Genomic DNA, 26,329 nt, shown 5'->3' with positions numbered 1-26,329 from the left:
CTCATAGTTATGTATTACTGTTTATACTGCTGTTTATACTGCTATAGTTTGTTTTAGTTCTTTTTTGTTTGGACCACAGAATATTACATTATTATACACTATATAACATTCCTTAGATGTAGCTTTAATCTTAATTAATCTTGTAACTTCTCAAGTACTTTTACTCAAGTAATTCTATATGCTTCAGACTCTTTTTTCTAAATGAATACAATACTCTTTTAAAACTTGCAATCATAGGTTACCATTAATGGCATGATTGTAAACTTCTATGTCTTTTGTCATATGTTTGTCAATGACCAAAGTATACAGTTATGTTATGTTATATTATCAATAAGAAAATACATAAGTATTCTGCAATTTTTTAAAGATTAGATAAGCTAATATTAGGTGCATTGCAGCATTTAAATGCACACATATACAACCAATGAATGAAATGCTTTCTTATTGTTTTTATATGAATGTATGCAGGCAATTTATATAGGGCAAAATAATAGAATGCAGACACCTTCCTGTCTTTGAAGGAATCTGATAGCACTTTTTCCAACTAATAAATGCTATTAAAAGTCATAAGATACTTGGTAGTGGTTTGACTAATGTAGGATTTAAGTTAGGAAGAATTTGGGAAAGGAAATGGTTGATTATGTAGATAAAGGCTATATTGAGGCAGATTATATGTTATCTTCTCAGTTAAAAACCCATTATTTGTTGAGACCTTTTCAGCCTAAAACATTTTAATGTATATGAGTTCAACAACCTTTCTATTAATGGTGCAGTTAAAATCTCATTTTTCCAAAAAGATCACTTTAAAATGTGCAGAACAGTGCCCAGGGAGGTTAAAATGTCCCAATACCACTTTAACCTTATTTTGAGTAGATGTGTCCTGATATGAACTTGTGTCCATTAATTATTTTGAGCAAAATTGTCTTATTTGTCCTGTAGAGATTCATTGTTAACAGATGATGACATCTGCCACCCCAAACCATTTATTTACTTGCTGGGACCTGTGATGGTATTGTTGGCTTGATGTAGGGCCAAACTTGACATCTGGATTTGTTGCAGGTCCTCTGGTAGTCTGAATGGTTGCATTAGAATCAGTTTCCATAATATTTCAACTATATTCCATATATAAGGTTGGCTCAAATCATTCTGCTTTTGGACGTGAAACAGCAAATGATCACCCAATTACAGTCAAGATGAACTTTTTTGTGGGGGAGGGAATCACACAAGTACCTCCCTTATAACAAACTCCTATATTTAGCAATTTGCTACACTGATGCCACTGAGCTCAGTGGGAGCCCCTAAAAAGATCTAAATTTATAATATAATAAAATAAAAATGCATTGGTTTTGTCTGAAGGAAGAACATTGGTCTTCTACCATTCTTATTTATTTATCAAATGTACCAGCTGCCTATCTTATTACAGGGCAACTCTGGGTGGCTTACAATATTAAATATTCTTAGTTGGGCAGTTGATAAAAGCAATATATGTCAGGATGCTTTTCTGCCAATTAGATTAAAGGAATTAAAAGGGAATTAAGGAATGCATGTTAATAAGGAAAAGCCCTATTTACCCCAATTTCAAATTTGTTGGCATTCATTGAATCTACTCACAAGACGTATATATAACAAGCACAGGAAACTCAGAGATCACCTTTAAAAAACAAAATACTCCTTGACTTACAGTACAAATACTCCTTGACTTAACAACCACAGTTGGGACCAGATTTTCCATTGTAAATTGGAACAGCTGTAAATTGAGTCAGATCTGATTATTATTGCAATCAATTTGTTATTTAGCGATTGTTAAGCAAATCACCACAATTGTTATGTGTATCATGTGATTGTTAAGCAAATCCATCTTACCAGAGTATTTTTTGGCAAAAATCAACAAAAAAAATATCACAAATCACAAGAGTACAGGATACTGCACTGGCCTTAAATGCAAGTCAGTTACCAAGCATCCAAATTGTGATCACGTGACCACAGAGTTGGTATGACGATCATAAATTATTGTCAGGTGAAAAGATAAAAAGTCACTTTTTCCAAGGGCATCATAATTTTGAACCATTGTTAAATGAATGATTGCAAATCATTCCACAGTTCTGTGAAAGCCACAAGAAAAGTTTAAGTAGATTAAGTAACATCACCAAAACAGAGCTAAAAATTTGGGGCCAGTTTTCCCAAAAGAGGATGTTTCCTTTTTCAATATAGGTTCCCACAAGATATTTTTCATGTTTAAACGTTTAATTTAAAATCCTGCAAAAAACCTGGCTCTGAAAATAAGCAGTTTACTGATACAAATTGCTATTGCAATCTTAGAGTGTAAGGTCACCTATGTTGCCAGCACATTGTTCAGTTTTATACTATTAGATTACAGCCCTAATCTATAATTTAGCTCCAACAGAGCATTAAAATTTTAACTGATAAACCAATGAAGGCAAACCTTAATCCATATATTACTACAGAAAGGGGTGAAAGAAAATGTTGAAAATTTTAATTTACATTTAACAATAATAGTCCTTTTTCTAAATCTTTACCTTTCTTTTATTACTTCATAAAGCCTGGGACAGAGAGGTTCCACAATTTGTCCCTTTATTTACTGGTAAATTGATTACAGTAATCTATTAAAAGGCAGAGAGAAACGACTGTTTTTAAAATAATCATTCAATTGTCCTAATTTAAGCAGTTATTTTCATTGTTTTACAAGAAGTAAGATTAAGAAATATTAGAAATTGGAAACAGAGAACATAGGAATTGGGTAGATTTTTCATAATAGAAGAAATTTAAAAGGAAGCACAAAACGTGCATGAAGTACTAAAGTTGCTGCCTGCCCTGTTTGACAGAACACGGGTATCTTCTGTTTGAAAGAGCTATTTTTCCTAATCTGGTTTAAAGCACTGCAAGAAACAAATACAAATGTCCTAATGTTGCTATTCACCAGTTAGCCTTTACTGAGTAGGCACAAGATAGTAGTCAAAGACTTTTCCACTACAAGATGGATTGTATTTCCACTGAAGCCATAGGAATTTTTAATGTCCTGAAGAGAGGGAGGTTGATGCTCTTGCTTAGCAGTAAAGTCTTAATCTGAGGATTTTAGTATAAGAAATGTTTGGACTCCTACATTGACTTGTTTTTTTGACCTACTCATGGCCAAGTTCCATTTCTGCAATATCCATCATTCAAATATGAGGTACCTATTTATTTATCAAGCTGCAATTTTAAATTGGTGTTCCTGCAACTAAATCGGCTTTCTCAAAAGATGACAATGAGGTACCGCTTCATGAGATAATAATTTAATCTACCAATACCTCAATAATAATTAGTTGTTAAAAATAAAATAATATACAATCCACATTGTGTGGTGAGGGGGAGCTGTATTCAAGTTTCTTTAACTAAAGACACCATGTTTTGACCTTTATTTCCCTCACAAAACATCAGAGTTTAGGTGAAATGCCTAGTTATTGAAAGAAACATTATAGTTACCTCCAAAGAGCTTCTGGACGTCCTCAGGAAGGATATCTGCTGCAGCTTTCATTAGATTCAAATCTAGTGTAAAAACAACAGCAAATGAACCAAAACAAAATTTGCTAGGATTTATTGCTTCTTCTACTATTAGCAGTTGCTGAAGGAAAAAGGAAGCAAGAATATTCAATAGACTGTACAAAGAAAGGGAAGGGCCTGTTTGTCTCCTTTACAATTGCAAGTCCCTCCTTCTCTAACAGAAAAGGCTGAGCAGGCACCTGTGAGAGTCAGAAATGCAGCTGTAATTCAGTTATTTGGGGGAAGCATTTCCTCCTTCTTCATTACTGTAATCCAAACCATATTGCTTTGATTTAACCTAAAGTGATAGTAAGGATATGTTTTTGCTGTCTCTAGCATGTACAATTTTCACAGAAGTTTGGGCCCAGAGAAGCTTTCACAGGATACCATAAAAGGGCCCAGCTTTTTAGAAAGGCCGCTTTTTAAGTGCCTGTTTGTTTGGATGTATAGTGTTGTTGTTTTTTAGCATTAAACCCTAACATTCGGAATGTTATCAGTTTAAATTTGTTTATTAGAGCAGGAAATCCAACATTCATGCAATAGGACAGAAAAGGCAACTGCAAGAACAGAGACTGAATATGTCCTATTTCCTTGGCTGGACAATCTCGTTGATTCTTCTAGAGAGATTCTCTAACAGATCCACCAAGTAATTTAATTCAAAAATAACCAACACTTGGTGGTGGTGGTGGTGGTGGTGGAAATTCATTTTAAAAAATTTAATATTTATTAGAGATAATATAACTTGCACAGTCTTTCAGAGTAGATGAGCTTTAAAAAATGAAATAAATAATAAATAACTGATTTCCTTGAGTTGAGTTTTCTGTCAGACTCAACATTTTCTAAGTATCAGTGCACCAGGGTTTTGCAATTCGTTATGGGATGTTTTTTCAACTTCTCCACCTAATATACCATGTTGGGATTTTTTTTTTTTTTTGTGACTCCCTTTCACAAGCATTAATGAGGTCTAGCTCTGCTTAGTTTCCTGGATCAACTAAGGTCAGCTAGGCCAGGAGTCTCCACCTTGGCATCTTTAAGACTTATGGGCTTCAACTGCCAGAATTCCACAGCCAGCATAGCTGGCAGAAGAATACTGGGAGTTGAAGTCCAAAAGTCTTAAAAGTTGCCAAGTTTAGAGACCCCTGAACTAAGCGACCTTGCTTGGAATATGTATCCAATTTCAAATATATTTAATTTATAAGAGCAGTATAGATTAAATATAAATTATATGTATCTCTACATGCTCCAAATATCTCTGATATCAGACTTCCTGTGCAGTTAAATATCTCTAATCTTGAAAGTGTCTTTATAACACATGCTGAAAGCTTTTAACATTAGATATGCAGTCTACATTTTTAGATTTAAATAGACTAAGAGCAGCACCAAATAACTTTAGTAAAGTAATATATTTATTGAAAAGCATGTATTTCACAAGACTTATTGCTGGTAAGTATGAATATAAATAGGACAAAGACTTTATATTTTAAAATGAGCAGTTGCAATGAACCAAAGGTAACTCAAGTTTTTTAAGAGCTTTGTTTTGGGTTGTTTTTGAGCTTAAAAAGAAGTAGAAAAAGGAAGTGGGTTTATGAATGTATAGCAGGATGGCTCTGAGGTGGTAAAGGTAATATCCTTTCTTAAAAATTATTCTGAGGAAATGTGTTCACACTTCAAGCCTGTGTATCTACTGTATATAAACTAAAGCCAACTCTTCTTCATTAACTTAGAAAATATTGATTTTATTGGTAAAGTTCAATAGTTTCAAGCATTTTTAAACTCTGTCACCGTATTATTTAGAAATTAATAATCTGCTAATTTGTCATCTATGACTTTGGTACAAACAGGCTTCTCTTTGTTATATTGCATGGATGAACTGTTGTTCCTTATGCATTTAATTTTCTCTTTGTATAGCCCATTTAACTTTGTGGCTTGCTTCACACATCACTGTTTCTTTTAATAGTCATTTATTCAGTAAAGCACAATGGCCATATTTACACATAACACTAACCCATAAAGCAACATGTAAACAACCATTTTGGAGCCAAAGTGCATTTGGATACTTAAAAGCATCTAGTGGATGGTAAAATGGTTGCCATTCACAAAATGGCTATGATGGTGAACTAATCACAAAACAAGAGGAAGTAGCTTCACCATTTTTGCAGGTTCACATTGCACATGTTGATGGTTTCACATTATGTAAAGTCCTCGACTTGTGACCAGCTGCAAGCCCTCGACCTATAACTTTCCGCAAGTCCTCGACCTACAACCTGTCATTCTGGCAGGGGGTGCCTATTGGCTAAGACGCACCTGGCTGAAGCGGGACTTTTACTGTTTCCCTATTGGTTGCTCTGCTCAAGTACAAATAGCTATCAAGCAGAGCATGTTGCTGAAGTTGTTGTTCTACAGTTGCTTGCTGTTTGGTTGTAATAAATAGTTGATTAAGGTTACCTCAATGAGTCTGTTGCCTCTGTTGTCCAGTTTACAATACTGGTGATAAGGATGGAATACAGAGGAGCCTAACAACTTCAACAAGAGAAAAATACATTTTTCCCTCACACGACCCTCCTCACAACTCAGCACATTGGATTTGAGAATGGTGGTGTTCCCACACTTCGCCCCCTTCTGCTCACCATGGAATCGTGGAACGGGTTCCTGGAGCAGTTTGAATGTTTCTAGCTAACAATGTCCATGAATTGCCTGCAGACAGAAAGAGAGGTTCCTGACTCAGTTCTTGCGGAACCGAGATGTTCACCACCACTCGAGCTGCAGAGGCACCCACTCTTGAGTGGAATGCCAGTTTAAAAAGGCCATCTGCCGATGCTGTACTTAAAAGGGGCATTTAGCCCACGTTTGCCGGGCTAACTTACCCTCACCAAGCCCAGCCACCTGGCCGCTGACAACACGACCTAAATGCTGGCTGACCCTACCAAAAGAAGACTGCTTTGCCGTCACCAGAACACACCACCACCAAGTCACCTTGATTAGCAGCACATCTTCCCGCTCATCTGACAGTAAAAAAAATCCACCTTACTCTACGCTTCGAGGGTGCTCCATGCTGTATGGAGGTTGATACTGGCTCTTCCAGATCAATCCTCTCTTGGAGCACCCTCCGCTGCCTTGTTCCAGCCATCACAAGAGCCTAGCTGAAAGAAGCCACCACTAACCTCCGTGAGTATCAAGGACATTTGATTCCCACCCGGCTCTGCTTGGATATCCTAGTTGACTATGCAACGTTCCGCGGTTGCCTGCCAGTGATCACCATGGTCAACCCGATGCCTGCACTCCTGGGGTTGGACCGGTTCGCTAATCTCCGCCTCTCACTATCAGGCATTCACACCACCTCCCCTGCTGCCATCTCTGTAGAAGACGTCACCCAGGAATTTGCTGACATCTTTGACGGCACCCTTGGTAAATTTAGGGGTTCCCCCATCAGCCTCAACCTATACGCCCAAGTAGCCCCCATACGACTAAAGGCTCGCCAAGTGCCTTTTGCTTTGAGGCCCAAAGTTGACAAGCATCTGGTGCAAGGATCCTTGAACCCGTTGACCATTCCAAATGGGAGACTCCTATAGTCATTCCCATTAAGGCCAATGTGTCCATTAGGATCTGCACTGATTACAAATCAACCATCAAGGCCCTCCAAGCAAATCTATATCCAGTTCCCGTAGTATAGCACTTGTTCCCTAGGGCAGGGCTCCATTTTCGCAAAACTGAATATGTCCCAGGCCTACCAGCAGCTCCTGGTGGATGATGAGGCCACAGCTGCGCAGACCATCATCACCCATCGGGGTGCTTTCCATTGCCAAAGGTTGCAATTTGGTGTCTCTGTGGCCCCTGGGATATTCCAGAGCTTAATGGAGCTGTTGCTCCATGACCTCCCAGGGGTCATTCCATATTTCAATAATGTTCTGATAGCTGTTGGCTGCAGATCAGAACTCATCAAAATGCTACAGAAGGTCCTAACTCGTTTCAGGGAAGCCAGACTTAAATTAAAGAGCAGCAAATGCTGCATTGGAGTGCCCCAGGTGGTGTTCTTGGGATTCCTGATCGACACTCAAGGACTTCACCCCATCCCTTCCAAAATCACAGCCATAAGGAAAGCCCCCACACCAACCAATAAAGCTGAACCGCAAGCGTTTCTCAGCCTTTTAAATTTCTATGCCTCCTTCCTCACATAAGGCATCTCTAGCTGAGCCTCTACATTACTTGACAGTTCAGCAGCCTGGAACTGGGGCAGCCATGAAGAGCATGCATTCCCAGCTGTCAAATCCATGCTGACGTCAGTGGCTGTCCTTGTTCAATACAATGACAGCTTGCTCCTGAAGTTAGCATGTGATGCCTCCCCTTATGATGTGGGGGCAGTCCTCTGCCATGTCTTCCCAAATGGCATTGAGGTCCCCATTGTACACTTTTCCTGGACATTCTCCAAAATGGAGAGAAACTACAGCCAGATCGACAAGAATTTCCAGAATCAAAAGATTCCACGAGTACCTATATGGGAAGTCTTTCACCTTAATCACCGACCACAAGCCTCTCCTTGGGCTTCTGGCCAGTGACCGCCCCATCCACCCCATTCTGTTCCCGCGCATGTCACGCTGGACTGAATTCCTGGTTACCTACTCCTACACTCTCCTATACCGCCCCGGGAAACACACCGACATGTTGAACTGCTGCCCCCTACCCACCATTGCAAAAGACTCCATCCCCACCTCTCCGTCCTCTCCATTGAGGACCTACACTTACCCACCTTGGCCTCCAAGATTGCCACCACTTGCAGGCTGACCCCGTCACCACCCAGATTCTTGACTGGGTGTGAAGGGGGTGGCCACTAGGCAAGGTGGCCGCCAAGTTCCAGCCATTCAAACAATGACAGCTGAAACTGTCAGCCCTGTGAGGATGCCTACTATGGGGTGACCGGGTGGTGGTGCCCCCCACCTTACACACCCCAGTTCTTGATCACCTGCACTTAGGTCACCCAGGCATAGCTCAGATGAAGGCACTTGCCCGTAACTATGTCTGGTTGCCTAGGATGGATGAGGCCATCTCGGCCTGGGTGGCAAATTGCCACCCATGCCAAGAGTTCAGGCCGGCATGGCCTGCAGCGCCAGTTAGGGGGCCCTGATCCAGAATCCACATGGACTTTGGTGGCCCATTCCATGGCCAGAACATCCTAGTGGTGGTGGAGGACACCTTCTTTAAGTGGGTGGAGCTGGTACTCATGACATCCACCACCACCGAAGCAACAATCAAGGGATTACAGCGTATATTCACAACCCATGGCCTGCCAGACACCATTGTGTCGGACAATGGGCTGCAATTCATGGCCGCTGGATTCCAGGAGTTCCTAGCAGACCTGGAAATCCATCACACATTAACAGCCCTTTACCACCCAGCTTATAATGGCCAAGCAGAACAGGCCGTCCTCTCAGCCAAGAAGGCCCTAGGGTGAATGGGGCGAGGAAGTTTGCCTGACAAAGTGGCCTCCTATCTCTTGGGCCAACACTCGACACCTTGCCCCAACACTAATAAAAACCCCGCGGAGCTGCTGATGGGCCGGTGGCTTCGTACAACATTAGACCAGATGCCCCCCCCCCCCCAATATGCAGCCGACTACCCAGCCAGACAAGGCCCAGACACCCGGCAGTTCCAGGAGGGGGACCTTTTTTTGCAAAAAATTATGCCAGGGATCCCTGGTGGGTGCTGGCCATAGTCACCCACCTAACCAGACCCTGTTCTTACATGGTTCTCCTGCAAGATGGCCGAGTATGGTGGTGCCACATCAACCAACTGAGGCACTGTGCAACAAGTGAGGCCCTCCCCCAGTCAGGCCTCTCCTCCACTAACAGACAGCCAACCCCTGCCTGCCAGCATCCTACACACACTCTCCCAGCTCAAGCCGCAGCATTCTTGGTGGCAGACTTACCTGGAGAACCAGGTCAGCTTCCACAGGTAGAGCCTCATGACATCATCCAAGGCCCTTTCCCGGCCAGGGAGGAGCAAGAGCTAGTGCGACCTACCTCTTCAGCTGATGTCCCTGGACTGAGGCACTCGGGCAGAGCTGGGGTCACCGCGCCTACCGGGACAACTACGCATGCACCATCTTGGATGGAAGGAGTGTAAAGTCCTTGAGTTGCAACTGGCCGCAAGTCCTTGACCTACAACCGGCTGCAAGTCCTCGACCTACAACCTGTCATCCCGGAAACTACAGGGCGGTGCCTATTGGCTGAGACGCGCCTGGCTGAAGCAAGAATTTTACTGTTTCTCTATTGGTTGCTCTGCTTGACAGCTCAAGTATAAATAGCTGTCAAGCAGAGCGTGGTGCTGAAGTTGTTCTATAATTGCTTGCTGTTTAGTTCTAATAAATAGTTGTTTAAGGTTACCTCAGCGAATCTGTTGCCTCTGTTGTCCAGTTTACAATACATTACCTACTCAGGTGTCTACTGCAACATTAATGGAAGCTACAGTATATCATAATTGGTTATGTTTACATAACATGGTAAGAAACACAAGGATTTACAAACAAAATTGATAAATTCACACAATATGTAAACCACACAAACCTAAGACTATCAATATGTATGACAAATCTCCAAGGGACTCCCGGATGGCAGAAAATCATGTCAAAAATTCACATACTTTGCTACATTTTGCAACCATCCAAGTTTCCAAGGCCTAGATGTTGTAGTTGTACCACGAATCATATCTATATTATTAGTTAAAAGGTAGAGTGAAGCAAGAAAATATGATGTAATGGGGATCAGACAATGAAAATATACAGAAAAGCTGCATGTCAGCAACAAAGAGGCCCAGCTCGTCAGGATGATGAAGAAAGGGAAACAAAAATAGAACTAGCCATCCTTCAGGAAGTCATTATATAGGAATGAGCCAACTGCCAATATTGATATTGTTGATATTATCCCCACAGAATTGTTGAGGCCTGTACCGCTCATAATCATCACAATATTATATGAGAAAAATTGGGAAACGTGATGGAATGTGCACCTGAACACAGAAGGAGGAGCATTTTGCCAACTCAGAACTTTCCCAGAAAGCAATCCAGATCAAGAAACTGCACTGCCCCGAGCTGGATGGGGGAAAGTGGAAGAAGTTTAAAGTTGCTACTTCCTAAGAATCACTCAGGATATATATTTAGTACTTCCATCTTTAGTTTAATAAAATTCCATCTATTAGATATAAGAAAATAAGGGATTGGACTTGACTGGATCTCACTGTCTTGTATTTGGGCTTGGCCTATAGGAAACAAATACAGTATATGTCCACAGAACTGGAAATCGAATGTTGGTACTTATCTGAATGTCGACTCTAATGATGGGGACTGGAGGTGCTACCATCGGGCTGTTATCAATCCTGATTGGTCCATAGACTGAGAGAAAAGTGTTGCAGCCATGCCTCTACTCCTTTTACCCAGTTTCCTCGAGGTCACATGGAGTAAAATGATCTGTAATAGAATTCACAACAAGGATACCCCCTCCCCGGACAGGCCGCTACGACTAAGCAGGGTGGGAGGTAGCACCTCCCATCCCCATCATTAGAATTGATGTCAGGTAAAGTACCAACATTAGTTCTCCATGATGGGGAGCAGGGGGTGCTACCATCGGTATTCAAGCTACCATTCATAGGGTGGGGAAGAAAGTTATCAATCCATAGCAGCTGTAGGAGCTACTACCTGCTGCAACACTCTACGTCCAAAGGACGCTTCAGTTAATGCATAGGAATCTAGTCTATAGTGGCGAATAAAGAGCTCCAGGGAAAGCTCAAGAGGCCAGCCTACAGATATCCTCAAATGGACCTCTATTTGCCCAAGCCACCATGGTAGCCGCACTTCGAGTAGAATGAGTGGTAATACCCTGGAGTGGAATCTTGCCCTTGGCTTCATAGGCCAAGGAAATAGCCTTCCTCAACCATCTGTCTATTGTGTTCGGAGTTACTTTAGTTCCTTGCGTGGCCGGTTGGAAAGACACCAGCAACACCTCTGACTTACGAAACGAGGCTGTTCATCTGAGATAAATCCTCAGTGCCCTGCGGACGTCCAGCCTGTGCCAGAGATGTGGGAAGGAGCCAGACAGAAGTTGGGTAATACTACCTCTTATGCCCTATGAAAGGGAGTGTTAATTTTAGGGAAGAAAAAAGGATCTAACCTTAGTGTTACCCTGTCCTGATGGAAAATGCACAAATCGTCTCGAGCTGAAAGAGCTCCGAGCTCTGAAATGCATCTCGCCAATGTAATGGCTATAAGAATGCAACTTTCAGAGTCAAGAGCTGAAAAGAGACTGTACGTATGGGCTCAAAAGTCCTGTCAGTGCCTGAAGGACCAGTGGTAAATCCTACGTAGGGAATCGGTGTATGATTGGAGAGGCTAGATTTGCCGCACCTTTAAAAAAACGCTTGATAAGCGGTAGGTGTGATAAGGGAATTTACCCTTCCCCAGCAGGACAGTAGAGAGCGCTTCTATTTGATGGTGCAGAGTATTGTGGCAAGTCCCCTGACAGGTCTGTCCTGCAAAAAGTCCAAGACCTGTGGTATGGAGGCAAATGGACACTGACCCACAAGACCTGACAAACGCTGACCACATGGCATTGTATATTCTTGTGGTCGATGGTAGTCTGGATGCCTCCAAGATGGAGATTACTCTAGTGGAAACCTTTGCTTCCTTCAGGAGGCCCCGTCCAAGTGGCAGGCGATCAGTTTGAGCGTATCAAGACCCCCTGGCACAGACAAATCTCCTCCCTGGGGATTTTCCAAGGTGGGGACGCAGACAGTTGAATCAGGTCTGCATACCAAAGTCTCCTGGGCCAATCTGGTGCTAGCAGAATTATCTCCGCCCCCTCTAACACTATCTTCCTGATGGTCCCTGGAAGAAGGGGAAGGGAGGGAAGTGTATAAGAGGCTTGACGTCCATCTGCATCTCAGTGTCCATGTCCTCGGCCCCTCACATCTGGTATCTGCTCACAAAGCGCAGGAGTTGCGCGTTCACTGGTGTTGCAAACAGGTCTATCAATGTGGCAGCAGATGCGGTGAAAAAGTTCTGGATAGAGCTGCCACTCCCCATGATCCACGGTGGCCCGACTGAGCCAATCTCCCTGGTGATTGGCAGTCCTGGAAATATGGTCCGCTATGATCAAGGCCACGTGTCTCCGCTCATGAGATGAGTTTGTATGCCTCTGTCCACAGAGCCTTTGAGTGAATCCCACCTTGCCTGTTCACATTTGCCTTTGTGGTGATGTTGTCGGTGAGAAGTAGCATGTGTTGTGCTGCAAGTCCGGCTGAAAGTGGTATAAAAGCTAGACAAGGCACTTTGAGCTCTAGATAGTTTATATTGTGGTGCAGATCTGTGGCCATCCAACACCCTGCCCAAGCTTCAAGGCCATCAACGCCCCCCAGGCATAAAGGCTTGCATCTGTAGTCACGGTTACTCTTGTCGACTCTCTGAACTGTGATCCCCGGTTGAGTGCCGCAGAAAGCAACAAACGGAGCAACAGGCGGACCTGTGGAGACACTGGAATGGCCAAAGGTGAGTTGCTCATCATCTGTCTTTGATATGGGAATAAGGCCCACTGTAATGTCCTGGTATGAAGGCGTGCCCAGGGAACAATCCCTATGCACGATATCATTGTGCCTAAAAGAAATGAAAGATCTACTATAGGGACCACCTGCCTGGATCATATTTTGCATACGTTTTTTTGCAAATTGGACCGACAGTCCTGTGACAGAAAAACTAACCCCGCCCCAGAGTTTATTATTGCTCCTAGGTGCAATATCCTCATGGTGGGTGTGACTTTTAGCAAAATTGGCAGAGAACCCCACCAGCTGAAGTGCCTGATCATAAGAATGGGCCTATATGGGGACATCATCAAGGTAGCATTAGAGTCTTACTGAGATGGAACGAAGGTTCTGACAATGCTGCATTGAACCTTGATGAATGACCTCGGGGCTGAGGCGAGCCCAAAGGGCAATGCCTGGTATTGATAATGAGCCCCCTCCTGATCAAACCAGTGGGAAGGTAATACTGGGATGTGCAGATACACTTCAATGATGGAGGCCATATAGTCTCCTTGCCTGATTCCTTGTAATATTGGCCTCAATGAGGCCATTTTAAAGCCTCTATATATGATATATCTGTTCAGATGCTTCAGATCCAGCATCAGTCTCCACCCCACCCCACCCCACCCCAAGCTCTTAGGGACTATAAAAGAGTTGGAATAAAATCCCAATCCCCGCTCTTCCAATGGAACCGGCTCTATTGCTTGAATTCGACACAGTAAGTGTCGAACTGCAAGGCGTACAAGATTGCGCTTAACCAGGTTCCAAGAAGAAGGGAAGGCCCTGAAGAGATTCGGAGAGGAGGAGAGAAATTCTAATCTGAGGCCTTGTTGTACAACTGCGAGGACCCAAGCGTCCATCATTATGCTTTCCCATTGTGATGCAAAGTGATACAGGCAGCCGCCCATGGGATTGCTCTCACTTCCCTCTGCAGAAGAGACAACCACCTCTCCCGCCAAAAGGCCGTTTAGATTGGCCCTGGTTCCTATTCCTGTCAAGAAAATAGTTTCTCTTTTGAAATCGATCCACTCTAGAATCATAGTACCTGTTCTGATGGTAATCAGGCTGACTGGGATGGAAAGAGGGTCATCTATGGTAGGGAGCCGGCCGGTTCTCCTGTCGCTTGTTTGGAGTGGAAAAGAAAAAGCACTTTCTTTTTTCCTTGTTTTCAATTAATATGGGCTCCAAGGACTCGCCACAAAGAGACCCTCCTGCATAAGATGCAGATGCTAGGTGGAACTTTGATTTGTTGTCTGCCTGCCAGTTCTGAGCCAGAGGAGGCGCGTGGAAAAGTACAGAAGGATACAACGCCTGAGAGGCGAACATGACGGAGTCAAGTGTAGCATCTGCTGAGAATTGTGTTGCAATAATAATCTTACTAAGGTCTTTTAGGGTACGAGCATCTTCAGGTGGTACGTGCTCCTGCAGTTGCTGCAACCATTAAAGAGTGGTTCCATTAAAGAAAGAAGCAACCGCTGCTGATTTTATGGCCCATGCTGAAGCCTGGAACCCCTTCCGTAAAGTGAGTTCAGATTTTTTTATCCTCAGGCTTCAGTTTGTCCACAACGTCTCCTGAGACCACTGCGGCAAAAGAAGACAGGGTCGCAACTGGGGTATCGACCAAAGAAACCTGAAACTCTTTGCAAAAGGCAGTCATGCATGGAATAGTCAGTGGTAAAAAGAAACGAGGCCCCTAAAAAAACATGGTAGCTAGACACCATCAAAGCTGACACTGGGCAGAGCATAAAACAAGTGATAGAAACCATACAATATCAGAAAATGTGAAGAAAGCTGGTCCATAAAATCTCCAAGAACTGGACACAATTGAGTGGATAGTATCATCATTTTAGCATATTGCATGAACCAGATGTCAGTCATAAATCATAGGGTTGAAATGGATCTTGCAGGCTATTTATTCCAAGACAGCACAGCACAGGTATCCTCACATCATCTCAAATAGCTATCCAACCTTTCCTTGAAAACCTTCACTGACAAAGCATCCATAACTTCAGGACGCAAGCTGTTGTATTGTTTAATACAACAGTCAGGAAATTCTTCCTTATTTCATATCTGGATCTCTCACTGTAAAGTTTCCATCAATTATTTCTTGTCTTATCTTCAGATATTCTGGATTCAGAATATCTTCCTAACAATATCCCTTTGTGTAATGGAAGACTGCTATCACCTGTCTCCTTAGTCTACTCTTCTTTAGGTTAAGCTTTCCAAATTTCTTCAGCCCATTCTTCACAGGATTTAGCCTCCAGGTCTTTTATCAACTTTGCAATTCTTCTCTACATTCTTTCCAGTTCCTCAGTGTCCTTTTTGTATGATGGTGACTAGAACTGGACACAGTATCCAAGTAGATCTGACCAGTGCAGCAAATAGCAACAACTATTGCTTCCTATGTACTTCACACTGTATTTGATATGGCCCAAAGAAGCTTTGGTTTCTTTGACAGCTTTGGCATATTACTGTCTCATGCTTTATCTCTGTTCTGTCAAGAAGCCAAGTTATTTCTTTCAAGTACTACTGCTAAGCCATGTAATTCCTATCCTTTTTTATATGTCCTTTTTTTTCTGCCTCGGAATTTTATCACTGAACAATTTCTTGTTAGATAGAACCAAATTATCAATATCAAAATTCTTTTGAATCTTGAGCTTGACTTCTGGGCTTTTAACAAACTGCTCAGCTTTTTGTCATTCTCACATTATATGAGCATTACTTCTATTCTTTTATTGTCACTTTTGTAGATGTTAAAGAGTACCCCACTACATAATTTTCCAAGTAAAGCAGGCATAGATTCACTGATCACATGTTAGTTATGGTTGTTCAGCCAACTATATAAATCCCTATGGTTGTCGAGATATCTATATATCCCTATATCTATCTCATATTCCAGGTCCAGAAGGAGCCTGTAGTCTACTTTAGCAAATTAAATCTAAATATACTACATCCATAATATTCCCCTCATGGAATCCAATTACCGTGTTAAAGAGAGCAATATGATTCCCTTGGCATGATCTGTTTTTAATAAATCATTGGGGGCTTTTACAATCCCATTTCTTTCAATAAATCACAAACTAGGTTTAACATTATAGTATGTGTGAACTTGGTCACATATAAAATTGCAGTAACCCTAAGAAGGGTTTATGTATGAGTCAGCAGTAGCAGTACCTGCAGCAGGCATGCAAAGTAATGAGTCTATTACTAAGGCTAGTATCCACCCTAGTTCCAAACCCCAAATATTTAAATACACATTACACAGCTATAACCATTTTGTACAAATCTAGCATTTGCCATAATAGAACAAAGAGGAATGTTTTTAATGAGAAAGCAAGTGAGGTTTATAATCAGCACTTTTGCACAAAGATGGGAGATGGTTTTTTTAGGACTATTTTTACCACCTTAGTCATAATAGTTGAAATGAGTATTATCTTTGCATATGCAAATTATTCTTTCCTTACTTTGTCATCACAGCCAATACACCCTTACATTTGTATACAGTTTTTAAAGCTATAGCATATAACCTATAAACTTGAAGGTCTGGTGCTTGTCATTTTAGAAATGAATCATTGAAGGGACCAATTGAAACAAAAAAAAAAAAAAATCCCCTGGTTGCTGGTAGTGAATGGCAAATCCTCCTACACTGCTGCCATATCTCATCAATATGTTCTTTGCCTGAGATGCCAGGCTGCCTTCCCAAACATACAATGATAAGACCTCCACCTTATTTGCTCAGGCTCCTTGGAGTTCAACAGCCAGGCTCTCTCTTTAGTGATAGCCTATTAAACAGACACATTCCTTTGAAGTCTCCTCTTGATTTTGAAATCCAATTTTCTCCAGCAAATGCAGAAGATGTGATTGGGGGTAACTATGGAAACTAAGCTCAGGAGAGAGGGGAAAGACTTGAAGAGAGTTGAAAGAGCAGCAAGGTGGGGAAAAAAACATAATCAAAAGTCAGACAATACTTTGCCATGAGAATATCAACAGATTAGGAAGGTTTGCTGCAAAAACTGATTTTGTAAGGTGTATTCTTTGTGGCTGAGATCCAGGACATGTCAGGGAAGGAACTCACTTCTGTTCAACTTATCCTTTGTCATAAGGTGGAAGGATATCTAAATGCTCAAATGTATTGAAGATCACCTCTTCTGTCCAAACTACATCCAAATCTTGACATGTCTGCTTTCTTCCAGCCTTTTTCAAAATGTTAACAACAAAGTGTGACAAGGTTAAACTGAGGCACCAGCTCAGTGGCCGGTTTCTGATATTAATCCAGATTTAATACAATTAAGGAAAGATTTAAAGAAGTACAACAGCAAACAATACTTTGCTACATACCTGCAATTTTGTATATACCTGCACAGAAGAGAGGATAATCTAACCCAATTAGGCAACTATCTGGCAATTCGCTTCATGCAATTCATCTGAGAAGAAGAATCATTAAAACGTAACAAAGTTTAGTTTAGAATGTATTTTAATGCTATGTTGGACACCATTTAGACCTGTGCATTAAGGTGTCTTATTTTGTAGAATTTTCTACAATTTTTTTCCAGCAGAATCCAGCTTGAATTCACACTGAGAGATTTGTTATCTCCATTCATTTTGAGGTTTCACAGTGTCTCACTTCTTTGTGGTTTCAACAACTGCCAACTAATAAGAAGCAGTTATCTTGCCTTTCTCAGAAACATCGGAAGGCTAAAGCATTCAGAAGGTAAGAAAAGAGGTGCCTTTGAGTATATGTAAAGTGCCAGATAAGCTAGGATTAAGTGTAATGGTTTCCACTGCAAGGGAAGTATTTTAATTGAAGTGAACCCCAGCAACAGGGGATCTTGTTCTTCATCTCTCCAGGAAACTAAATTTTCCAATATAGTAATAGTTAAATGAAAGGAAATGGTTGTGAACATATCTTCTTTCCCAGATTTTCAACAGAAATATATGCAGAAAACATATTTCTGTATACAATTTTTTAAAATCTGCTTCAAAAAAGTACTTTTTAAGTGGAATGTAAGGGTTAAAATATTCTTAAATAAATAGTGTCAATTAAGCAATTGATTTGAGAACATCACAGATGCAAAAATTAAGAATATTGAAACACTCATATTATTCAGTCCATCTTATTTAGTCCAGTTCTCTCAGTGGCCAGCCAGATATTTTTGGAAAGCCAGCAAGTCACACAGATAAGGGCAAAATAATAATACTTCTTTATTCCCAAGAAAATAAGTCTCCCAACTAGGTTGTCATCATTACACCTTGTAGTTTCTAAGCACTGTTTGCTACATGTACTGTACAAATGTTCTTCATTGGCTGTGCAGGTTTCCATGCTGAGAAAACCTTCTGTAAAATATAAATATAACCCTTTCCTAGTGTTGCCAAGTACTAAGACTAATAGTTTCTTATATTGGAGACATTGTGGTAATATGAGAAACACTATTCATTACTAGGTGACCAGGTGTGTGACAACTACCTCTGAGTGACTCCATATGTTGCAAAGTATTTCTATATTCAGAACACATAGAGATATACTGTGATCCTTGCAGATTAAAGTTTCCCTCTTTATTATCGCTAATAGAATCTTTCCATTTGAATTTGCATAATATGTGCAATTTCGTAACTGAATTAGTCATTTTCTCAATTCACAGAATTCTATTGATGAAAAACTAAACAGGATGGATTTGCCCAATGTATTGTGCCATTAGAAGAAAAAATAAACCTAAGGTTAAAACTAAGCAACTTAGTCTGTTGTACAAGTACAATGATTAGATCTTTCACTCTCTTGGTTATGCATATTGTGCAAAGCCAGTTATTATATTAGAAATACCATTTTTCCTGTAAATCCTGAACCTAGGATTAATGTTTTTCTTGACCTTGCTGAAGAATTGCACAAAGGCAATGTTTCTTGAGGGTGCAATTAATAGAATACATTTCAGTAGTCCAAATAGGAGAGTGATAGCTAGTAGTGCTTTTTAAAAAGTATGCTTCCCACGAGGGGGGAAAACCCAAAGCAATACCTATATTAGAGCAGTTGAAAGCTTATATAATAGTTGCAAGCTTTTGATTTTCTAAGAGCCTCTCATCAATCAAATTTTCAGTATATAAACTTTGACAAGATTCCAGTTTTCATTTTTGAAACTGGGAAAATTTCATTTCAGCAAATGAGGAAAATCCATTTATAGTGGAGAAAATCAAACAAAATCATGTTGTTTGATTTTTTAAATATATAGACATCAACTCGCAAAATATTTGTACATATTTTAACATTGCTTGAGGCTAGCACTCCTAATATACTTAAATAGGAGTAAGTCCTATTGAACAATTCAGTCATATTTATGCTGGGTTAGATACTGCCCAGATCCTTATTCTAAAATTCTACAAACCCTGGGATAGATGTTCAGAGAATGACTTGGATTCCTCTCTCTGATGTTGGACATTAGAGATAGAATTTGCTATCATTCTCTCCTCTTACAGGTATCAAACATCAGATTTTTAAAAAATCTCCTTGCCATACTCAGTAACTGGCTCTATAGGGGATGCTAGGGACTGAAACAGGGTACAAGGATCCTAAACATTCCCAATTGTCATGGTTTTTGCAATATACCTGTTGAAAAGGGGGATTAAATGAGTTACTAAACTGTTATATTGTTTTTCCTCTCATGTTCCCAGCTAACCAAAATTTTAGCCAACCAAAAACAAAGAGGCAAACAATATCTAATATGAGGAGCAGAAAATATAAATGGAAAAATCAGGTGAGATGGGTGCAGATACTAGCCATAGCTTTTGAAAGACAAAAGGGAAGCATCCAAAGGAAATGCACACCAGGATAGGTAAAGATGCAATATATCCTCTTATTCCTTTTATTCTTCTCCCCCACCGTTTCATTGACAGATGGCTCTTGGTTTAAAGCTGAAGCGTTTATTGATTCTTTCCCTTTGCCATCAGAATATGAAATGGAGCTACACCTCCTTGTCCCTTAGATGTCTTCAGCGCCGCAGACTTTCTCCCAATATCTCCTCTAATGACTTTTTTATTGACAAGACAGAGTCTTAATGAGGAAGTTTACCATGCCATATATGTTGTTAAAGGCTGCTTAGGAAGAATTTCTTTTTCATACTTGCATCAGGAACGGAACTAGCATTATAGAACGACAAGCAGGAGTTGATTTATAGAGTATTTGCAGAATAGTATGAACAAAAGTGGTAGAGAAGAAAAAGATGTGGAAAATATCAGATCAATTAGTTGGTTCATCAAGGCATTTCCTATGTTCTATTTTAGGTACACCTGATTTTTAAATCCTTACATCTGGAACTTGGTTACCTAGAATAGTGCCAATATTATATCCCTTATCATATTATTCCTATTTCTAGCTTCATTAATTTGGTGACCTTATGATATATTATCTCCCAGGATATCCCAAAGGTGCTTTTTCAAAAGGCAACTGGACTTTTGTTTTTTCCTTGAAGATATTTTGCTTCTCATCGAAGAAGCTTCTTCAGTTCTGACCGAATGGTGGAGAATGGAAAGATTTATATTCCTTGCAATCATCTGGTCTTTAGCACTCTTTTTGAGAGTCATTGAGACTACTTGGAAGTTTATCTGTATCCTCAGGGTCACCTAAATAGTTCGAAATCTTCCAGAATAGCAACAGAACTTAAACTTATATACCATTTCATAGTGCTTTACAGCCCTCCCTAAGCAATTTACAAAAGCATTTTGCCCCCCAAAATCTGGGTCCTCATTTTACTGATCTCAGAAGGATGCAAGGATGAGTTAACTTTGAGCCGGTCAGGATTGAACTCTAACAGTGAGCAGAGTTAGCCTACAATATTGGATTCCATCCACTGCAGCACCGTGGCTCTTGTCAAAGGCTACCTGGGAATTTCAAACATAAGTCCCTGTACAAATTAAGATGGCACTTGTGAGAACAAAGTCAAAACTCAGGCGTACAAATGCAGAACATTTTCCATCATGAATAGAACTCCTTCCTCCATGTAATAATCATGTCTTCTCATTTATCCTTGGGCATTAGGGCTGTCAAATCAGGGCTAGAAAAGTTTAAATTATTACTATATGCCAATAAAGAGATAGATGCAAAACAAATATTTTTCTGCTATTTTGTGGTAATGCAAATTTTTGCAGCTCAGATCTGATAGCCCTGTTGAAGAGAGACATGAAGAAATGCTGGGCAGAATATTGCATTGAGTTTTTGTCATGTGCAGTTAGCCTACAAACGCAAGATGTATTCTAGGAGGGAAAAAGTACAATAACACATTTATGTAATTCACAAAGTCATTCTAAAACTATATTATATTAGTTGGCATATAAACCATGAGTAATGTGAAACGGAAAGCAATTGGTCCTGATTACTGATGTTTAGATCATACTTAGTTATGTTGGTGTAGAAATCTAAAAATTATAGACTTAGTGCTATTAATCTTCCTGATTATTAAATCAACAATGTTAAATATCAACTTGCTATGTTCAAACATAAAATAAGCACAGAAGGTTTTTTTCTTATTATGCTAACACTGGGTTTAAATAAATTAAGTGCCCGATGTCAACAAATATTCCAGCACACTATCCATTTTTTACAATCTGTGAAAAAATCAACCACTGTTCTGTTCTGTTTCCTTTATGGAGTTCTTCCATACCAAGACACTTGTTATGGCATATGACTTGATTTAACTGAAAGCTCTGGAATCATTTAAACAACCTTTTTTGCTCCACAGTCATCTCAAACTGTAACCCAATGCCACACTGATTTTTTCCCTTTAATTTAATTGGATTCAGTTTTCTGTTTTGTATTTTATAAACACTAATCTCCATTCTAGTCCTCAGGTGGAAATATTTGAAGATATCAAATTTAAATGTTTGAATAGTCCTACCCTTATTCTATAATTCTATATAATAAAATATTGGTGTGATTATAAAAAATAATAAATGGCTCTATTTAGGTATGCCAAAGCCACAAATCCTTTTGCTTAAAAAGAAAAAGAATGAGTGACATGTATTTATTATTATGAGTCATAAATAATACAAGTTACTTTGATATAGCACTTTTCATTTACAATCTAATCCTAACAGTTACTTAGATAATGCACTTTTCATTTGCAGTCTAATCCCAAACATATCCAAAAAGTATAACCGCCATACTGAGAATGGAAACAAAATCTAGCCCCAAGGTTTGTCCTATTATTTACTTACAATATCCATATTATTTGGTGGCTGACGACTATATTGACCTGTGAATGGCATGCTAGAATAGCACTCCCTAAAGGGAGTGAATACAGGATAAATACTAAATGTAATTTGATTCATTAAATATAATTAATATAATTTTCTAGCTCTTTAATAATCTATTTTTCTTTCACATTACAAATTATAATAATGGCAACACATGAAGAGATTATGAGGTCTATATCAAAGTAGAAGAGCATTCTTTTTCCTCTAATCCAGAGTACAAAATAATCATTAATTGGTCTGTGGCTACAACTCCCAACATTTTTTTAGGACTGTAAGAAGGTGTTTGATAGTATTAGAATATTATCAGGTTCCCTCCTCCCCAAGGGATCATAATGGGAATTGGAATAGGAAGTAACTGGAAGTCCAATTACTCCTATCCCTACCCTTAAATTCTTCCCAAATTATGATTTTTCAGATTCCTAGGATATATGAAACAGAAATATTATTAATCTAAATGTGAATGCTAGGGACTAAAATTGTCTTATTTGAACCTAATTACATTTTGTTCTAGTGAAGTTTGCCATAATCCATTTTTATTCAGAATTCAGCAATATGATTTTGTGGTGTTCCAAAATCACAAAAATGGAACTGATATACAGCATAAAACCTGTAGATCATGTGCTGCTATTCTTCTGGTCTAGATGATAATGAGTATCATATGGAGAGCTGGAAAATAGAAAAAAATAACCTTTGGGTGGGAAAGTGCAAGTCTAGAAGATTTAATTATTATATTAAAGTTGTTACATCCACACTCATATCCAAATGACAACTAAACAAATGCACAAATGCATGCACAGTGAATCAAACAATGATCAACAGCTATGTATCACTATCGTGCTTGATCTCATAGAAAGTTCTGGAATCAGAAATATGGAATAAATATGTAAAATAAATAATGAATATCTTGCAATACTATTCCAAGTTTCTCCGTTTGTCTAATGGTTAATGCAGCAAGCTAGAAGATGCGAGACTGAATTAAAGTCCCATTTTAGCCATGAAAGCCAGCAGGGTGAATTTAGGCCAGTCAACCTACCTCAAAGGTTGTTTTAGGGAAAATAGAAGGTGTTGGATATGTTCATACCTTGAGTTATTTGTAAAAATAATAAAGATGGGATACAAATAAATAAATTAAAATAAAATAAATACTATGCAAACACCCAAAAAACACAATATCTTTGCTAGCTCATCAGTGCATATATGTTTGCAGAAATACAGGGAACTATAAATATGCAATAACAGAAACCATTTTGTACATATAGAAGGGTAAAACATGTTTAAATAACACTAAATCTAGTGTTCATTATTCCAGACAATAATTTATAGAAAGGCAGAATTTAAAGATGAAATGTGTTAGCCTTTCAAAAGCTCCATACCTACAGGAAAATAACCCCCCCCTTTTTTTATTTGCTGCTTATGTAACTGATTAAATTAAAAAATTATCTACAAAACATATGTGTACCAACAAACAACAGACATACTTCATAAATCATGTGTAAGAATACATCAAGAGACAAAGGAGTATTCAGAAGTAGTCATAGTTCCAATTCAAGTTTTTCATTCTTCGTATCAAATCACATAAAATCAATGTGTTAAACAAATAATCTAGTTTTCATTCTTAATCTATACTGATATATTTAAATAGAAGTCATGTAATAACTTATAAGATAATACGTCCATACAGAACAAAAGTATTCACACTGCATAATTAAATTGTCATTATTATTCCATCTTCTCTGGGGTTTTGAAATGTGCTAATTTAAGAAGGGGGGGGTGAATTGTAGATACTTTTAATAGCATCCTTGTTACTTTATCTACTTTCCTTTCTCAAAAAAGAAGGGATCCTATGATCAGTATACTTTGAACAATGTAGCAATGGTATTAATATTGCTTTCCTCCCTAATAGATCACTAGAGAGAAGGAATTCATAGAATTGTCTCTGTTTCACTAAAACAGGATCCAGGGGCTAAGAACCTTTCCAATCCTCATTGTCCACTCCACAAATGCTATATATGTTTACACAATAAACTTACTTATTATTAATTAAACTATGATTTACTCAACTCATTCATTTTTCTGGATTTGTAGCACACACCAAGATATAAACAAAGCATAAGCTAAGTACACTGACTTGGTTTATATAGCTTTCTAAATAAAATGTCATTGACTAATTTTTGGTTTAGAGTGTCATGTGAATATATTTAACGTTCAGTCATTGAAGTGCCTGACTTTTTATCTTTCCACTTGGTTGGTCTTGACCAGAATGTATCTTCCCATAGTTACAAAAAGATAATTGGGAAAGATTCAGCCTTGTCGCATTTCCTATTTCTTGATAAATTCTTGTCAATATTTTATTTTCCAAAGAACCCCAAAAGGGAAAAATATCAATCAATAAATTACCATTAATCCAAACAATTTCTAGCATACTGGCAAGTTTAGTTATATGAATTTGATGTGTCACTTGTGTTGCTTTAATATGCAAATCAAATTCATGTACAGCAATCTGCCATCACAGCATAAATTGTGTGGGCATTCTAAGACATTATAATGCCAATTTCCAAAGAGAGGGGGAGGGGGGAGGGGAGGGAGGGAAAGAGAGAGAGAGAGAGAGAGCTCTTCATCTGTGCAATTGCTTCTGAGTGTTGCCTCATCTAGTTCAGTGCAAGTGATGAACCCCAAAGTCTGTGGAATAATATTAGAGGACTTTGGTAGATGAATAGAGTGCTTGATCTACATACAGTATCTGCATTAAGAAGAATGTTTTCCAAGGGAAAAAATATTTCTTTGGACATCTTTCCTAAATTATCTCATTCATCAATTGTTCTTCTTTAAGGAGAAAAGAGCAAACACACACACACACACACACACACACACACACACACAAACACAAACCTAAAAAGCTAGATAAATACTAACATAACCATACTGGAACAGTAATTGACCCATTTAATTTAGCTTTGGGTTTTCCAGCAAGGGATCAATATGCCAAAGGAAAATGATGCTGTGCATCCTCAATTCCTAGCATCTGACTGCAGCTTTTCTCCAAACAAGATGGTTACAATCTCTGCCTTCCATGCACGCCCTTGAAGGCCTCTCTTCCGTGCTGGTGCCTGATAGCACCCAAATGGCTCGTAGCATCCTTCGTAGCCTGGCACTGTACCCTCTCCTTAAATCTTCCCAACCACCCTCATGGCGCCCTCATTGGCCAGCTAGACTGAATAACGAAACGACCAAAGCAGTCTGGCGAGGAGAAGCAAGTCCGGACTGGAGGAAATCAGCTCTGAAGCGGTTAATTTCTCGGGCTCCCAAATTGATCAGCGCGGGGACGTCAGCCTGAAATGAACTTGCCTTGTTCGCCGAGGTTCGAAGACAGCGGAACTCAATCAACCACGGGCCAAGCGGTTCAAAGCCGCAATTCATCCCTCCGCGCCTCTGAAAAATGGGAGGTGACAGTTCATTTTGCTAGTGACAGTCTGTCGGTCTCGCTCAGTGCTTCTCCCCCGTCGGTGGCGCGGCGGAGGTAAAACGCTTGTTTTCTGGTAGCCTCACTTTGTATTCCACTCAGCTGAACAGGACAGTGTGAGATCAAAGGTGGAAAAATCTCCCATCCACCTGCTATTCCGTCCCCTCTCTTTCGCCAACCAATTCTTTTACACAAAAGCTGCACCCAGAAATAGAAAACTATGTTGCCTCTCTCCATTTTCTGTATGGTATATTTCTTATTTCTACTTAGAGCTGAGGAAATCTAGTCAAATTAGTGCAGCCTTATATGGAAAGGGTCCAATTAAAGATAGGAGAAATTGCCAATCTAATTCATATTTAAGGTTTTAAGTGTTTATTTTTCTGGTTTTCCTTTCATATTATATAAAAGTGAAGTGCAAATAAATAGTGCAGTGAATCAGATTACATAACTAGTGCCCTTAATATCAAAGGCCCAATATAACTGAGTTAACCACTTGTAGTTTCCATTAATTTTCCAGAGGTGTATACTAATGCT

At 39.6% G+C, this 26,329-nt stretch overlaps 1 protein-coding gene across 1 annotated transcript in view; it reads right to left on the bottom strand.

Annotated features, from left to right (window-relative positions):
- Positions 1–25,810, bottom strand: part of SKAP1 (src kinase associated phosphoprotein 1) — a 489,348-nt gene extending 463,538 nt beyond the window's left edge. Inside the window, exons 1-2 of the mRNA XM_081971397.1 lie at positions 25,681–25,810; positions 3,484–3,546 (exon numbers count right to left, since the gene is read on the bottom strand). Coding sequence (XP_081827523.1) covers positions 3,484–3,535 — 52 coding nt within the window. The 5' untranslated portion in view covers positions 3,536–3,546; positions 25,681–25,810. The remainder of the gene's footprint in view (positions 1–3,483; positions 3,547–25,680) is intronic.
- Between the last annotated feature and the right edge of the window lie 519 nt (positions 25,811–26,329).

The sequence above is a fragment of the Natrix helvetica genome (genome assembly GCF_964273705.1).
Source record: "Natrix helvetica genome assembly, chromosome: Z".
In the NCBI taxonomy this organism is placed as follows: domain Eukaryota; kingdom Metazoa; phylum Chordata; class Lepidosauria; order Squamata; family Natricidae; genus Natrix; species Natrix helvetica.
This window is presented reverse-complemented; position numbering and strand designations above follow the sequence as displayed.